Source organism: Coenobita brevimanus, chromosome 71 (genome assembly GCF_032717465.1).
Source record: "Coenobita brevimanus isolate Jiangsu-jjx chromosome 71, ASM3271746v2, whole genome shotgun sequence".
Classification (NCBI taxonomy): Eukaryota; Metazoa; Arthropoda; class Malacostraca; order Decapoda; family Coenobitidae; genus Coenobita; species Coenobita brevimanus.
Window position 1 is genome coordinate 29,779,289 of NC_137024.1, and position 19,435 is coordinate 29,798,723.

At 42.1% G+C, this 19,435-nt stretch overlaps 1 protein-coding gene across 1 annotated transcript in view; it reads right to left on the bottom strand.

Moving 5' to 3' along the window:
• The window catches only part of Dolk (Dolichol kinase), a 47,067-nt gene extending 41,417 nt beyond the window's left edge, over positions 1-5,650 (bottom strand). Inside the window, exon 1 of the mRNA XM_080277816.1 lies at positions 5,586-5,650. Within this exon, the coding sequence (XP_080133942.1) occupies positions 5,586-5,650 (65 nt within the window). The remainder of the gene's footprint in view (positions 1-5,585) is intronic.
• Positions 5,651-19,435: the final 13,785 nt, after the last annotated feature.

A 19,435-nucleotide genomic window follows, 5' to 3' on the forward strand; every position in this document is an offset into this window, starting at 1 on the left:
GGTTTTCAAGTTGGGAGAAAAGACTAAGTAGAAAAGAAATTTAACGTAACTAACCTTCTTTGTTTTGGCTTTGGAAACTTAAAAAAACTTGGGAAAAGTTAATGTGCAACACTTAAATTTAATGGAACATTATTTGGACTAAAGTGAACACTGTGAAAAGAACGGACTTCTGTGTGTTAGTGACTAAGTTCAGTGCAAGACTTCAGGAAGAGTGTAGTGCAAGTGCTTCAGGAAATCGTTCTTACTGTCAGAGTCCGAGAGGAGGCGGTTATTCATCGAGGTGGCCAGGGACTTGCTGTAAGTAGCCAAAATGTTTCATGTTGTACTATTTTCCATACTATATTTACCAGAATGTTTCATATTGTATTTTTTCCCATACTATACTTACCAGAAAGTGTCATACTGTACTTCTTTCCATACTAAACTTACCTCATGCATGTGCAGTAGGAATGTGTTTTTCAGAGTTCGGTTAGGTTAGGTTCGGTTAGAGTCCATAAGTACCAGAATGTTTATTAATGTATGAACATACTTCTAAACCCACATTTTATGTGTCTATTGCATTTATTTCAGTCATTTATGTGCCTTATTGGTGTGATTTGGGTGTTAAATAGGTGCTATGCATGTCCGGAGGGAGTTGTATAGGTGTTTCTCTGTGTTAGGGTCCGTAAGTACAAGTCCATAAGCTGGGGCCCAATATCCGGACAAAACCAATATCCGAACCTACCGATGGCTCTATTGATCCGGATATTGGAGTGATTACTGTATATATATATATATATACCACTATGAAGTCAGCATGGCTGATATATCAATAATAATAATAATAATAATAATAATTAAAAAAAAAAAAAGCAAGATTACAACAGCGTCATTCCTTGTACGTGAACAACAAAAACAGGATACAGTACAAGAGACTTCCACTGATCCAGTAAAAATAGAACTGTCAGAGGACTATTAGAAAAAAAAATTAAAAACAAAAAAAAATAATATACCAGCAACTACTGTACTGTTGATGAAACTGTACCTCAGTGTTGTTCCATTGTTTATCCTCATTTTTTAAATTTGTATCAGTAATAACTATTCTACAAAACCAAGTATACATTTATACAGTAAGGCAATGAATGGAGAGTGCATATATTATGGTACATGGTGCAGATGTTATTCCAACAAATTCCTCACCTTTACTACAAGCCAAAAAGTACCTGAGAACTAACTTCAATATTTGATCACAGAACCAAAACTGTTGTGATTAATCCCCAATACTGACAAACCCCTTCAGCATGATGACACCTTCCTTATATTCATGCTTCAGTTGAATTATTTTATTCAGTTTTGGAAACTCCTCAAGATAATGGGGTCTGTCACCACATACCTCATATGTTAATGCCAACTGAGTTTACTCAGCTTCAGAGACTCCTTGTACTAAAGCAGTACGGTGCTGTAAAGGGTTTACAGATGTCTATGTAGAGTGTGCGCCGCCAGGGTAATAAACTTTGGGAGTGTTTACCCAGCCACGTACTGCATTGGCGGATACAAGGAGTGCTGTGGTTGAACCAGTGTCGCATACTATAAAGTACGCTTGCACCCAGTCGACTTGCGCAGGCCGATTACACTTGGTTCACAGACTACACACACATCCAAAGCCACTACAATTACACTTACAAGCACTTCTCACCCTACATACAAACTCTACCAGACAGCCCAAGCCACTTGGTAGAGATACATTGGTTGTATCATCCCGACTTCGGTCGCGATAGGTTAGTCCTGCAAAGGATACTCAAATGGCTAATGATGATGATGATTGTATTAGCAGAAAAAAACGTACGCATGCAGTAGAACAATACAGTCAGTGTTCACATAATGCACGACCGTAGTGTACGAACCTCTCATAACATGGGAGGTGCCACTTGGTGTCCCAAAATGTCAGAATGCAGAAAAAATTGCTGTAACGTGGTCGGAGGAAGCTGCTCATTTTTTTAAAGATCTGACTACGTGCTGACAATGGACATAACGCAGCAGGAGGCCCCAGTTTATGTTTCAAAGTCATACTATGCGGCCAATGATAGACGGAACGCAGCTCAAGGCATAAAATTACGGTTGGAATTCACAGAATGCAGTAAGTGATAAACAGAGCGGAATGCATCAGCCTATGACATATTGCTATCATGTGTCTGTGTGGGGTGTCATCACAGTCCACTGAGCATTCCTGCCCCAGTTGAACCTACCTCTCCCCACGGTCTGGCTGCAAACATGCTTTGTGTGATATTTGCTCTTTTTGGGGGGCCACCTGGTCCAGCCCAACCATGATGCTGCACTATGACAGTGCCATGCAACGAATCAACGAATTAGACCGGGAACATTAGGGAGGCAGAGGACCAGGAAGATCAGGCAGAGGGACCAACCACTGCAACAAATACAAGAATTCAACACTCGGATAAACAATAAAATATCAGAACAGCAAACACTGAACTGGAACAACTACAGTATAATATCTCCAAATATTTGACCACAAAACAAACACCAGCAAACTCTACAAAAACACTAAACAGCATCACACTCTCCAACAGCAACACTACGCAATCACATGCAGCCATCACAACAACAGACACCATACCTTCAAATAAACAACAAGCAAACACCTTCATCAATCACTTTTCACATGTCAGCCATCTAAACCCCCATCACGACGACCAACGTATCATCTGATGTAAGAGACAGTTCCCCACAGACCCAGACTTCGCACCTTTCACTTACAACCTGATGAAGCACATCATTAGCAACCTTGAGCACTCATCTGCCTGTGGACCAGACAACATAAGCAACATACACTGAACACCTTGGACCATAAGGCGTACAAGCACTCACCAACATATCAAACTACAACATAATACCAACACCTGGAAGCATGGCATTATCATCACTATCCCTAAACCCAACAAAGACCCCATGTTACCTTCCTCACACCGCCCCATCACGCTCCTCTGCACCCCTCCAAAGTCACTGAATGACTGGTACTAAAAAATAATTACACCTCACACGCCCCTAGCCCCATCACAACAGGTTTTAGGCCACTACACTCCACAAAGACTCTGCTTACAGACCTTACACAGAGAGTTTTTGATAGCATGAATTCAGCTAGGCCACCATATAGAACAGTCCTAGTTGCACTAGACATTAGCAAAGCTTTTGATGCCATCCCCCACCACAACCTCACAAACAATATACAGTACCGGTATTCAACACAAACACGCACAATAACACAAAAAGATGGCTGGCAAACTACTTAGCAGGCAGATGTGCACATGTAACATTTGCCTGTCAGTCTCCGAACATCAGAAACTTCACAAATGACATCCTCCAAGGATCTGTTTTGTCCCCTACACTCTTTAACCTATACATGCACAATGTACCCACACACCACAGATACACATAGCTTCCTATGGAGACAACATAACACTTACAAATACACACCAAAATGCAAAATACAGCTGCACACATCCTCCAATCTTACCACAATGCACTACATGAATGATCCACCACAAACAGGCTCAAAATAGCCTCAGCCAAAAATCTACAATGACCCTTCTCACAAACAGGACAGCAGAACACAGTCACATTCCACACCTCATCATAAACAACACTCCCCTACCAAATACACACACACACACACATGCAAAATCATTGGTGTAACATACATCAATGTCATTTAAACAACACATCACAAACATTAAAAAAAAATTAACACCAAGACTCAATGCCTTGAGGTCACTTGCCCATACAACATTTGGACACAACAACGAAACTACCACCACTGTATGCAAACAAAATATATGTTCAGTGATGAACTATGCAAGCCCTGCTTGGGCTTCTAACCTCACCAAAACACACTACAGACCATACAATACAAGGCCCTAAAAATAATCACAGGCTGCACAGCTACTACAGCCACAGACACCAACATCAAGAAACCAAAGTCCTCAAAGTCAAGGATTATCTAGACATGAGAGGCACCCAAATTCTCACTGCAGCCTCCAGAAACCCACAACATCTACTACATTACATGGCAGCACATCCACACACACACACCAAAGAACATCAAACCAACACCCAGCACACGATATCATACACAAATACTGTCATCTCTCACCCTTCGCCTGCCTCAGACCAGCTTCCAGAAGCATATTCATACTCAAATCACTCGCCACTCCATTCAGTCACTTAAAGACAACACACAGCTGCATGCATGGCCTCCTGATATCCACCCTTCTGAATCTTATCTCCCTCGTGAGGACAGGGTCCACCTGGCCAGGCTGAGATGTGGGCATCATCTAGCTTTCTTTAAGTTATCAGAAGAGGCTGGATGACCCTGTTGTTGATGCTTGTCCAAGATGTAGCACAACACCCCATGCTATTAAGCACATTATGGAAGACTGCATTGCACACAATCACCTACGCCAACAACACAGCATTCACTCCTTGAGAGCTCTATGGGAATGCCCAGTCTCGGCCGTGGCCTTCCTTACGGACTCGGGGCTGTTCGGCCAGACTGCCTTAGGAACAACTACTACTACTACTACCACTGCACCAGTTATGTCGATGGCTCTTATCAACATCTTGGCTGGTGCAGAAGTGCTCGAGGAAGCCATCCTGGTATATGAATTGATGACATACAAAAGGATGAAACTTTGGACACTGTTGCATGCAATGCAAGCCTATGAAGACATCCAGCAAGAGAAAATTTGCCCACACCACCAGATTCTCCTCACCCACTACTTTCCTTGTTGAGAGATTCCACAACAACAACAACCAGAAGATGCTGTCAGATGTTTCTGTTGGCTTTGAGGGGTTTGTGCAGGAAGCAGAAGAGTGACAACAGAGGAATCAGGACATACACAACTCATCTTCTTCCTCAGAAAAGGACTCTATGGAACTGGCACGGCAGGATGACTGTGCTAAGGACCAGTAGAAGTCCTACTGTGCCTCAGAACCCCACTCCACCTCCCACCAGCAAGCCCACAACCTCTTTCCATTCAAGGTGAGGAATCCTGCAGTGTTTGTATGTAATGAAGTCTTTATTAAGTAGGTAAATGTCCTGGAAAAAAAAAAAAAAAAATGAAAACTGCCCTAACACTGGAACTTGGGGCTGGCTTAGGTACCATGAAACCCTTTAACATGCAAACATATGGTCCTGTAACACAGAATTCTCATGAGAGCTTCCAGGGACAATATTCCTGGATTATGTGAGAGCTCACTGTACAAAGGAATTCAACAAAAAACACAACTCTGATAAGTTAAAACTAATAAATTTAATGCTTGACTAATACTGACCGCTGGCACAGGCTTGAAAGTGACTTAAGTACTGCACCAGGAATTTGATGGCTAGTTAACTTCTTTATAAATGAACATAACTATTCATAAAGTAATAATAAGACAGGCATAATCACTAGCCTCTGGTGTAATGAGTAATTACAATTTGACTGTAGGAACGTTGAGGATTCTAACTAGCACTTACACTAAATGCCCGACCTATCACTAGTTAAATTCAAATGTACTCTAATCCAGTACATGTTAAATAACTTGCCTACCTTGTGGTGAGACTGTCCAGGTGAAGAGGGCTGACAGTGGGTAAAAAGCTCACTACTCTCTTCATGGTGACAGCTTCACAGCTATGGCTGTGTTGTACCGGCTGCTAGTATCTCTCCTCACCTCTTCTATTATTATACACGCCAGATGGATATATCCCACTGTATCGGTATCCTATCTCATCTCTGACGTACTAATACAGCCACAAATACAATTCATCTGTGACTTTTCTTTGAAAACACAAGCTATACATCCCCGACTCAGGTTTGACCATTGTTGCCACCTACAAAAGATGTCATATTATTGACAGTGTGTAAGTATCTTTATACAAAATATTACCCGCGACAGTAAACTTGGTGTATATCTTAGCTTTATCATATATTATCAGTGTGTAATCTTATTAAGGAATACTATGCGAAATGTATATATCTTCTTGTCAAGTTGTCAGGCTTCAATTTGTTTACTCTCTGGCAATAGTGCAGGTGCCAGCTGAGTGAACCGCTGAGTGAGCCGTCGTCCCGAGAAATTCGCAGCTACATCATTCATGATTCCTGCTTAATTGAGAGCAGACGCGGCTAGATGGCAACCAGGACATCCACGTCAGACAGCACTGGGAAGGATATGGACGGGATAGACGATGACTTCGGAAGACAGCGGGCAGACGGTGAGTGTCGACATGCCATTTTGACAGTAGGTAGCAGACGATATCAGCTGACTGGCTGTCATTATACTGTCACATTATAATCTAAAACATGACGCTACATTACCATGCTTAACACACACAATAGTTGCTGCTATTCCAACTTTAGGAAGAGTGAACTTATATATCCTTATTTAAATAATTGTTACAATTACGGCGTAGTAATTTTATGCGAAGTAAATATTCCATATAAATCAATGGCGAACCTCCACTTTCAAATATGAAATGAAAAGCAATAACAGCATACAGCTGCAAGTTAAGCTAGAGTGAAAAAGTACTAGGGGGCTTAATTTGGAAAGTATCCTGACTTCCAGTCCACTGCATGGATGTTGTTTTTATAATCTATTTTATTTGCTTTGTAATGTAAGCTTACGCCATAAGTATATGTATCCATAGCCTGTTCAGGAGGTTAAACACGGGAGAGCGACAAATCGTTTCCTGTGAGGTTTATAACTAGACATTTACAACATGTTACGTATGCATATCAGTTATCAAACTTTATCACATTCCTATACCTTTGAAACTATACACATTTTACAGTCATGCGTGCATTCCCTACACACACACACACACACACACACACACACACACACACACACCATCCCATTATTTTCGTCAGTAGGGACAAAGGAATACATTGTGGGTGGCGACGTTAAGCGTTAAGAATAGCTGAGATTGCTCTTTTGTTCAGCATTGTTCACACACACACACACACACACAGAAAGTGGGGGGGGGGGGATCCAGAGCGTTAACCTTTTCCATCATATTTTCAAACAGCATGTTGCAGTTTCAGAGGATTCTTGCTTAAGCCACTTGGTACCATAAGTATTTCCTGAGTTGAAGACAATCACCGGCTGTAGCAAGAGTGAACTAAAAATGGACTTTGAAGTACAGAAAACGTTAATGGAGAGTGTTTAACCGCTTCATTACGGGAGTCATTATAGCTGAATGAAGTCTGGAGGTAGCAAGAATGAATTCAAATGACGTCATAACGGATATAGCTTTCATCTTTGGTGCTGGGCTGGGGGAAGGGGAGTGTGATAATTAGAGGGAGCTAAGAAAGGTGGGCGAAAGAGAGTGTAGAGGAAGCAAAAAGAAAGGAGGGTGGAGTGAAATGGAGGGAAAAGAAAATAGAAGAGGGAGGTGAGGAATGGAGAAGGGGGAAGTGGAAGGGAAAGTAAATAGAAGAGGAGGAGGAGAGAATGGAGGTGAAGAAAACTGAAGAGGAAGAGGAAGAATGGAAGAGAGGGAGCAGAAAGTGTACTAATGAGTGGATGAATGCAAGATTTTCAGGATGAGAAACCTTAAAGAGGACAGAATAAAGTAGAGAGTATATGAGTGGAAAGAATGAGGAGGGGAGAAGAGAAAGAAGGGAGAGTGAAATACAAGTAAAGGGGAAGAAGAAGGGAAGGAGGAGTAGGGGATGGAGGGAGAAGTATATGAAAGTGAAGAAAAGGGAAGTGCGAAAGTAGAAAACGTGAATGAATGGAGGAGAAATAATAGGGGGCGGAGATACGAGAAGAAATAAGTGAATGGAAGGAGGAGAGATAAAAGGAAAAGGATTAAGAGAAAGTTGAGGAGATGGAGAAATAAAAAAGGGGGAGCATGAGGGGTGAGTAGTGGGGTTGATGATGAAGGAGGGAGTAAGGGTGGAGGTAAAGAGAAAGTGGAAAGAAGAGGAAGAAGACTTAAGATTAATGCCTATCGACTGCACGATGGACATTGGCAGACTGTCAATTTCTGTCAGGTCAATCTTCTCCTTGAATATGACACGCAAGTTATATTCAGGTCCCCAGTGGTACTGCTGAGTGGAATGGTTGAGCAGTGATGGAGGAGGCAAAGATCAAGAGTAGAAAGGAATGGGGTAGTGAAAAGATTGAAGAATGAGAACAGTGACATAACGATGGAAAATAAGGATGAAGAAGGTGAAGAGGGAATGGAAAGAAAGGGGGATAGTTAGAAGATATAAGAATATGAAGGGTGGAAGCGGATGAAAGGACCGAGAGTGGAGGGAAAAGGGCATCTTCAGGAGGATGGAGGAAAGGAAATGGTAAGGGAAGGGGGGAATGAGGAAAACAGAGTGGGAATGAAGAGGGAATGAGAGAAGAGACTGGAGAGAGCAGGAATACAAAGGAATTTAAGGAAAACAACGAGCAATAAACCCAGTGGTCCACTCGAGGCTGTTTGTTAAAGAGAATACTATGGCTATATTTAATTCTCTGAGTAGAAGATTAGGACAGGAAAGCCAGAAGGATAGAATAATAAGAATGGAGGGGGAAGGAGGGAAGAATGGGGATGAAAAAGGGAAGGAGGGAACAGTGAGAATGGAGAGGGAATAAGGCTGACCTTGTGTGGATGAGGGAAGATAACAGGTGTGGAGGTGAAGTGAGAGTGAATTGTGAGATAAACCACTGATAACACGAGACTACATATGTACAACCACTGTTAAGCTCGATATCGCTTTACTAAACTGCGATTTTTATCATTATTAGCTGATTGTCGTTTGTGGGTTGGGTCTGCGGTGACCTACGGATCCTTTGCGCCCTCTTTTATTTATTTATACTGTATACTAATTTTTTTAGTGGGTTCTGGTGGCATGACCATTCATATGCATGCATATGTTTGCACCCCTTCGGTCCATACTCATAGCAAACATAAACTGACACATACAGTCAGACATCCAATATACCACGTGAACTCGCACTAGACACTCCTTCCTTATTCGTACATCGCCAGTAACGGGGGTTTACTACTGGAATTCATTACCCTCCGTGGAGAAGGTTTGGTCTTGCAGTGGACCAATGCTGTTACCCTACAATTACACACACACACACACACACACACACACACACACACACACACACAGGGGGGAGATTGTTTGTAGGGTCACCTCCATGTATTATTGTCTCCATATCTAGTTTTAATAACATCTAATTGCATGTTCAAGGTTCGGGCTAGATTTAAGTGATAGTATACGGTGCAGTACATAATGCTGACTTACGTAAGCGGAATGGCCTTAAAGCGGTAGCAAGAATGTTATATAAAAGGGGTTATCCTTTTGAAGGGGTTAAAAGCAGTTGTTATTATCCCCATCCCTGCGAGAGTGCCTTCCCAAAAATGAAGAAAGTCATCTGGTGCTGGCAAGAATAAAACAATTTAGGGATCAGCGTACTGATCTGTGGCTGATGGATGGATCTGATGTTAACACGTTATATAAAAGAGTGTGTGAGAACGTGGGGCATGGAAGTTGACGAGGCCGGGAAGCTGATAGGGATTGTATTGGTTGGATGAAAAATGCGCTGATAAGCACATGGCAAGGGTGTGTCACCACTTCTATACCTTGATAGACGACGAATTGGCATTATCTAGCAGGTGTATGTGAAGAGCATCTGTAAAGAGAAATACCTCCAAAATATGTGGAGATGGTTAGCCAGTGAGGTGAAGCGAAGATTACAATGGGTTGAAAGAGTGAGTGATTAAGTAACTCGTCCATATCACTGGGCATGCTGTTGAAAGTTCGTACATTCTCTTTCGTTTCTTGAGCCTGTCGCTATGACCATTGGTGGAAAAAATTCAGGACAACGACGATGATAATAATGACGATATATTTTAGTATATTTTTTTGTACGTGTATTCAGAATATTGTGTGTGTGTGTTGGTACACTGAAAGCAGTGATGAGAAATAGGGAGGTGAGTATGGAAGTTAAGAAGTCACTGCATGATGGTATTGTGATCCCTACCCTGACGTATGGAAGCGAGGCGTGGACCTTGCAAGAAAGGAACAAGTCAAGAGTGAGAGCAGTGGAAATGAGTTACTTGAGAGGAGCATGTGGAGTTACGTGGAGGGACAGGTTGACGAATGAAGACAAGTGAAGGAACGTTGTGGGGTAGATGTGGATGTGGTTGAAAAGATTAGGAGAAATACACTGAGGTGGTTTGGACATGTGGAGAGGATGGAGAATGAAAGACTGACTAAGAGGGTGTATGTAGGTGAGGTGGAGGGAGGGAGAGGGAGGGGTAGACCGAGGATGAGGTGGAGGGATGGAGTTGAGAGGTATATGAGGGAGGGGGGGGTGAGTTGGGGGGAGGGGAGTCAAATGGTGGGTGACAGAGTGACTTGGAGGCGTTTTGTCTGCGGCCACCCTTTGCGGGATTAGGGCGTCGGGCTATAGATAGATAGATAGAATTATTCTTACCTTAACAGGAATCTCATACTGTCCCGTGTATTAAACCGTTTTACTCATATATATCCTTAAATTTATGAACTGTTTTGGCACACACTATTTCATTCGGTAGGTGCATTCCACTGATCAGTTGCCCTATTTGGGAAACTGAATTTCCCTACGTTTTTATCACCTCTATTTTTTTTTTTTAAATGTCCTCTTGCTGATGCTCCCCGATATGTTATATACTCATTTATGTCAATTTTCTGTTTTCCTGAGATGCATTTATGTATCATAATCATGTCTCCTCTTTTCTTTCTCTCCTGCGGTTTTGGTAGATTTTTTTTTTTTCTAGTTTTCGTAGCTTAGATCCCTTAAGCTTTGAACCCATCTTGTACCGGCCCTTTGTACGTTTTCAGTCGTATGGTACCTACCGGTACTGTATGTATTTTTTGAGATGAGAATTTCGGACTACTGATGCATACTCCAGGGATGGTCTGATGAATAATGTTATTATCTTTCTCAGCATGTCTTCGTTTATGTATGTGAATGCAGTTCTCGTGTAAACAAGCAGTGTATACATGTTCCGTATGTTCTCACTGATGTGGTCAGGCGGAGATAGTCTGTTATTGATAATTACTCATAGGTCCTTCTCCCTTTCCGATATGTGTAGAGTTGAACTTCCTAACTTATAATCTCAGTCTGCTTTTTTTCCACTTTTGCCAAAGTTAATTACGTGACATTTGTCCACACTGAATTTCATTTGCCATTTATTGTTCCATTCATGAAGTTTATTAAATTCTCCTTTTAGTTCTCTGCAAGAATCTGTGCTAGTAATTTTCCTTTGTATTTTTGCATCCTCAGCAAATATATTTAAATAGCTTCCATGTCCAATGTTACTGTCTGTGTTATTCATATATACTAAAAACAAAATTGGTTCCAGCACTGAGCCGTGTGTGTGTGTGTGTGTGTGTGATTATACGGTACGAGCCTGCATTTGAATCTTTATGTATGTTTGTCTTTGTGTATATACGTTCGTGTGTAGTAGTGTGCCAGTGGAGCGGTACAGTATGTGTGTTGTACTGTGAAAGAGAAGGTCCGTTGTGTCTGGTCAGTGGCTGGATGGGTGCCCGTTCCCAGATGACGCAGTGCTATTTGAACTACGTAGTTCTCATTTTAAATTTCAGTTCGTTTGTGGAGAATTGTGTGGTTAGCTTACTGCGCTTCATTTAAGAGAGGGAGGGGGGGGGGAGTAGAATAGCACAGCAAGAAGCGACAGGGGCGATATGCACAAACAGATTTACGATAAACTCCATCTCCTAATTTCGAATCGGTTTTGGTTTTGCAGGAAGACTAAAGAGAGTGTAGAAAATTCCGGTGTCTTGTTCTTTCTTGTAGAAATCTTAGCCACGAGGGAAAACTATTATGGCTACTTATAATACTTTGTTTTGTTTTTTTCGGAGGAAGGATAAGGAGAGGAGAGAACAGAAACACCCCACTTCTCTTGTTCATCCAGAATTTCAATAGGGAGTTGGTTGTAAGATAGACTGTTGCGAGTCCGGTAATAGCCTATAATCACAGTGAAGAGGTTTTTGGAGGATTTTATTTCGTTCAGTGAGATACGTCCTTGAGTTGCGCAGTCGCGAGGTAATCAGAATATGGTGTCATTGTAGTAAAGTGGTTGTGTTTTTGGTTATTTATGTACAGATATTGTTTAATGAATATGTGCATAAGTAGAGTTAGGCTTATGAGTTGGAGCCAGGATTTTGAAGGCTTAAGATATGCATGAATAATTACCGGCGTGTAATCCATTTCACTGGGCGTCAGTGACCTAGCTATGGGGGTCTGGGGGGCCCGGGCTCCCCAGTCAGACGCTTGGCCTCCCCATTGGCTCCCATTTGCAATTTCGGTTTATTAAATTTGTGGACAGTGTGCAGCATTGTCCCCCCCCCAAAAAAAAAAAGGGGGAAGGGGGGCATGGCCCTACTTCGGCCCCCTTTGTCCGTCGAGACCTGGTAACGTTGCTTGATAGTTATACTTTTTTTTTTTTTCGTTGGTTCAGGATCCTACCTTTTTCCATCATTCAGGTGAATAATAGGGTTGAGGTGATGATGATGGTGATGATGATATGATGTGATATGATGTATTAGGAGAAAAGTCAGTTTGGGATGAGGGAAGAGAGTAGCAATTAATACTGTAATGTCCGTGACAGAATGCTTTGTGAAAGTGATGTGTAAACCAGGACCCATATACATATAGGGTCTTCTCACACCTTTCTACTACGCAGATTTACTGACGTCACGCTTGAGACAGGGCACTCCCCCCATTTCTCCCCACCCACCATCTCCCTTGGGACCTCAGAGGGAGGCCTCAAGTCGCGGTGAGGTGCAGTTGTCTGTCATCCTCCATACCCACCCTTCCCACACACAACTCTGTTCCCCACACACATTTCCTCAATTCAAATGATTGTTTAACCTCTCCCTTCTCATATTTAAAGGTACATGATTTACAAATAAACACAATATACTCTAATAGTGACATTTATTAGGATACATGGATATCATCTTGTTATAAATGATACCGGATGTTTATTGGTACTGCTACCGGTATTGACTATATGTTACTATGCAGGCTTCATTTCCTTAACTTCGATATCTTAATCTGCAGCTTTCGTGTCGAGTTAGCCAAATTTCTGTTTAATACCCGCATCCTGAAAAATACTCGGTATCGAACAAAAAGGCTAATTACTTCAGTAGGAAGAGACACATGCCTATATATTAGTACTGACAATGCCTTGCTAGTTGTCTTTTAAATTACCGTTGGTAAGGCTTAGGTTTTATGCTGGTTTTAAGCCACAGTATGTCAAATGTATATATTCCGCATATATCATGGAGAGAGAGAGAGAGAGAGAGAGAGAGAGAGAGAGAGAGAGAGAGAGAGAGACTGCGTAGATACCAAATCGGTAATTATAAATAACAAATCTCTTAATCCGAGCTATTAAATATATGTGAATGTATTTCATGTACTCTTTGTGGCTTCATGTACATAAAAAGCTATATAGTTTTTACGAATTATTCACTCTTTGAGAACGAAAAGTGGCTGTATAAATCATTTCCAACGACCTGGCACCGTTGTTTTTGCGACCTGGAAGGGAGGGAGGGAGGGAAGGAAGGGGGGGATGATAACATACTTCTTGCAAACGCTTCCAGATGGAATTACTACGTTACGAACCTGCTTTAAACAAATACATTCTGCGATATACCGTACTTAATTTTCAACACTACTGCTTTCTTGCTAGGGTACTCAGTAATGGTTACCTACAGTACGTGGGTAGAACAAAATAATGGTGGGTAAATATGAATACTAGCAACTCATACTAGTGCGGTGGCCAGTTGCCTCAATTTATTTTACCTGGGCTGGTAAATGCAATGCATCACGTGCTTTTCCACATTTCTGCAGCACTAACCCCGTGAGGGGAGATATACTGTACAGCTTATAAAGAGCAAAGCCCACCATATACAGGGTTATGCACCTACGCAGAGAGAGAGAGAGAGAGAGAGAGAGAAAGAAAGGGGAAGGGACTTATCATTTAATGAAGCTGATGGCAGATTCAGCGTTGGCAGAGCGTGCTCTTCAAGGCGTATTTGATTTTTTGGAATATGCAGTTTGAGAAGTTCATATTTTAGATTTCTTTTATAAGCACTTTGATCAAAGTGAAGGCTGCAGATGCGAGCAGTATACGGATTGTGTCTTTCCTCTTGCACACATGAATCCACTTACGTCTAATCTCTTCATCTTTGGGGAAAATATGGAAAGTTATATCCCCACCTTTCTTCAGTAAAGAGTTACAGCCAAACAATGCACAATTGGTAGGCATTATTTCACTGGCCACATACAATGGAATAAAGTGCAGGTGACAGAGGTGACCTGTTTGGCGCCGTGACCTCTGAGCAACTGAGTCTACTTTTCACTATATGGCAACCCCTTCTCGGAAGACCTCACCTGGTGTCTTCGCCATGACGTCATGCGCAAACGCGACGCGTTTTGGGGTCGGTATGGTTAGACCCTGTATGTATATGGGTCCTGGTGTAAACAAGAGGTGGCTTGTGTACAGAGTCGTCCTTATAACACGGAAAGGAGAGAAGTCAGTGATTTGTTGCTGGGTCGCTCTGTGTTTATTGCACCTCTCTCTCTCTCTCTCTCTCTCTTTCTCTCTCTCTCTCTCTAAGTACGATGTACTTGACGGAGCATCAAAACTGCTAAATTCTACGGGAACTGAACACTTGATTTCCGAATATCCTTAGTGGGTGACTGACAGATTCATGGGTCCTGGAGATGCATCCGCGTCTAAAACGAGTACAGAGTAAACCAACTACCTGATGTTTCCCATGCTGACATTCTCTTTAATCCTTTTAATCAGATGACATACATTAGTATGTGCCTGCTACTTCCACACGATTTAATTCAACTGAAGAAGCAAAGGTTTTCTCGTGAGATGAATAATATCATCTGGAGGCAGCAAGAATGAAATACGGAATACGCTACCAGACAGGAGCTAAGCCTCCAGTTTTATGTCTTTCACAACGATAACGTGCTTTTGTATTTTGTTCGTTCTCTCTCTCTAGATGATTTAGAAGACTTTCCAAACTTCAGACGTTGGATTTAGCCTTCAGTAACCCTGTCATTACTAGAGAACTTTTCCAGTATTTAACATAGTCTGGTGGTAGCATGATTAAAATTAGAAATTCATCGGACTAGCGTTGAGGTCCACATTGAGGTGGCTGTTACTCTAGCACTCGCAAGTTCATATGACTTACATCCTGATAAATAGCACTGACTGGCTTTAGCTGGAATAAAATACTAGAGTTGTCCCGACCATAAGAGGGTTAGTGGTATCAGTACTAACCCTTTGGCTGCGGCGAGGTTAGATGAGCCGAATAAAACTGTCGGTCGTAAATTGCAATAAAATCTCTCTATCCCTGGCCAAAACTAAGTCGTGATGGTTTTTATTCTTGGTGCCCTACAGTAGTTTTGTGCTGAGTGCCGTAAGATCGTCTCACGTTAGCCGAAATACAATGCAAATTAAGTATGTCGCAGCTTAGGTTCCTGTGGCTAATTCGTAGCTGCCTAAAATCAACTTACGTTAGCTGGAATAATATACTAGAGTTGTCCAGCCGTAAAAAGGTTAACTCGTGGAAATTCTATGAAGGTGGTTATTGTTTTACTTTGTTTTGTTTATTTACCAGTGTTGTGAAATTACAGGTATAGAATCGTGGTGCATGATAACATTTTTGTTGGTTTCTGTCTGGAGAAACCCCTGATCTATATTCAGTGGCACGCCCATGCTGGCCAACCTACATCGCTCATCTTAACGGATGTAATGGCCTCCTCTTGCCTCACCACCATCCCAGCCCGTTCAGCCCACTGCAGTCCACCATCCCATTCTTCTTCTACCTCCATCCCCCACATAAACTTGTATACGGTATGCGATATCTGTGGCATGCCTTCACACCGCCACTACTGCCCTTTATACAAGGTCCATATCACAGGGAGCACTCGTCCCTCCACTGCCTCATCACCTCCACGACCTTGGCCCATCCTACCCACTCGACCACTCTTTTCCACCCAGTTTACTTTTTTTTTTTTTTTCCCCCTCAGCTTTGACTTGCACCTTACCGGCCCATCAACAACACCCATTTTACAGTATAGCTATAGCCTATCCTTCCACTAGCATGCCCCACCTCCATCCTTGCTGATCCCGCCCACTTCTCTCCGTCTGTTTTTACTTTGATGTTGTTGACATCACAACAGTGAATGCCTCGAATACCAGCTTTTTCTTTTTTAAGGCAAGGAAGAAGGAACCAAAGGCCAGGAGGCCGCAGGATTGTTCCCCCTAAGAAAAAAACAAAAACAAGACTAGAATGGCACTCAATAGAGTGCATACCTCCGCCAAGGCCCAACATGCAGCCGGAAAAAGACTACCCCCCTGTAAAACCATATCTAAATCCGCTAGATCCGGAATTTTATATGGGTCCGCGCCAAACTGTACACATTCGTAGATGCCACATCCTAAATATGCCTTTTTTTTTTTTTTTTCATCAAGATCCATGCAATATTCATTGAAAAATTCACGAAAATGTCGAATAACGCCCTGTCTCGCAATGTTAAAGTGAAAAAAAAATCCAGGATCCGTACTTTTATCCGGATCCGCACCAAAATTTAATGGAGTCTATTCTGGGCCATAGCCCATTCTTCTACCAAGTTTCGTGGAAATCCGTCCTGTAGTTTTTGTGTGATCTTGCTTACAAACCAACCTACCAACAAACAAACGGACAGGGGTGAAAACATAACCTCCTTTGCGGAGGTAATAACAGAGAGCCAAATTCAAGATCCGTCCTTTTCGAGATACCAGGACAAACTGCATTGTAAAAACTGGAAGTCATAGACAGTAGGAGATACGGACAGAGAGAGACAGTTCCAGAGTTGACCTGTTACGTACATGAAGGCCTGGGAGTAACAGTTAACTCTTGCATTAGAGAGTTGGACAAAAAAAGAATGAGAGTTTGTTGCTAGACGGGTGTAGTGCATCCGCCGTATTGGTGGAGGGATGTAAGCGGACAGCTCAGAGGAGCATTGATCATTGAAGTAGTGATAGAAAAGGGATAGAGATGCAACAGTGAGGCGAAGAGACAGAGGTTGAGGGGAGCCAGTAAGGGGAGGAGAGGTAATGAGCCGAAATGCCTTTTACTCCATCTTGTAGAGGAGAGCTGTATGTGGGGAGCCCCCCAACACATGAAAGTTGTACTCTACACAGGGGCAAATAAAACCCATGCATAAAGTCCACAACCGTGGAGGGGTAAAGAAGGCACGCAGTCGGCTTAGCACACCTAATCTTTTGGAAGCAGATTTTACAAGAGAGGTAATATGATTTTTCCAACATAAAAACTGAGGGAATGAAACCCCAAGTGTGTTTAAAGATGATACAGGATTGAGTTGGATGATAAAAATTAGAGGATACTCTTGCGGAAGATTTTGTCGGACTGAAAGATGTAAGAACTGAGTTTTTGATGCAGTAAAGACAACAAGATTACTTTTACCCTAGTCAGATATATGAACCATGTCAGACATTAGGTGTGCCATAGCCTCATCTCTTTTTTGTTGAAGTAACTGCTGAAATGGACGCTGAGGGAAGCGAATGGAAAGGTGAAGGGTGGAGTCATCAGCATATGAGTGGATAAGGTTAGATGCACAGCATAGAAGGTCACTGATGAGTAGAAAGAAAAGAGTTGGTAATAGGACGATGCCCTGAGGAACACCGCCATTGATAGCTCTACGAAAAGATCAGTGGCCTTCAACAGCAGCTATAGAACGTTCAGAAAGGAAGCTGGAGATGAAGGCACAGAAGGATAGAAACAGTGAGAGGTCAGTTTGGAAATTAAAGATATATACCAGACTCGATCGAAAGCCTTTTGAGATGTCAGGTGCTGTGGCAAAGCTTTCGCCAAAGTCCCAAAAGGAGGATGATCAGGCGTCTGAAAGGTAGGTGAGAAATATCGCCAGTGGAGATTCCCTGACGGAACCCATACCGACTATCAAAAAGAAGGCTGTGATAGGAAAAGTTGTTTTAGTTTTATTATTTTTTAAATAATACTAAAGAACTTTTGTTAATACAGGATATTAAAGCAACTGGGTGATAGAAAGAGGGCTGGGGTTGCTCACCCTTCTTTGGGACCCACTACACCCATATTCACAGGGTATATTCCACCTGTGTCCCGCCACCCACTACAGCCCATGCCGATTGCGCCTTTCGCTTCCGTCCACCTCATACCGAGTAAAAGACTGCACCGATTAGACTGATTAATGGCACGGAATTTTTTAGATGTATAGCATAAGTAGATCATCATCATCATCCTTTACCTTTGCCTTTACCGAAGTGCCGGTCATGTGACGTTAGCGGCCGTGGAGCGCCATCTTCCTCTATCTTCAGCTATCTGATTAACATTGCTGATTCTTTCTTGTAAATTGCGTCTTATACAATCCATATACTTTAATCGTTGTCTTCCTCTTGCTCTTCTTCTATTCTTCCAAGTAAACAGCCATTTTCAAGTTCTTTTACTCTCATAACATGTCCCAAAAATTCCATCTGTCTTTTCCCTATAGTCTTCATCATTTCTCTTTCCACTCCTGCCCTTCTCAGAACATCTTCATTTGTTACTTTTTCTATCCATGATATTCGCATCATTCTTCTCAAAAACCATGCCTCAGCTGCTTGTAATCTCGCTCTCATTTTCTTCTTTACTGTCCACGTTTCGCACCCGTATAATAGCGTTGACCAGACAAAACATTTAAACACTCTTATGCGTGTCCTCATATCCATAGTTGTGATAGTTAAAATTTTTCTCATTCGTCCGAAAGCTCCTTTAGCAATACCAGTTCTTCTTACAATTTCCTTCTCACTTCCTCCGTCATCTGATATAACAACACCCAAGTATTCGAAACTTCTCACCTGCTCTGTATAGCTTCCGTGGATATTAAGTTGGATATTTATCGTTTCTCTCCGTTTGGTTAGTACCATTGCCTTTGTTTTCCTTATGTTAATCTTCATCCCTTTCTGTTGGCATGCTTCCACTAATCTGTCCACCAGGCCTTGCAGTTTCTCTTCCGATTCCGCTACCAGTACCGTGTCATCAGCATACCTCAGATTATTAATATTCTTACCACCAACCTTAACCCCTTCCAGATCCTTCAGTTCGTCCATTACAACTTGTCCGTATAAAGAAAACAAGTCTGGCGACAGAACACATTCCTGTCTTACTCCTCCTTCTATAGTAACCCACTCTGTCTTCTCCTCTCCGACTCTAACAGCAGCTTTTTGATTCCAGTACAGGTTTACAATGATTCTTATATCCTTATTATCTACCCCAACCATTCGCAACATTCTCACCATCTCTTCATGCCTCACAATGTCAAAGGCCTTTTCAAAATCCAC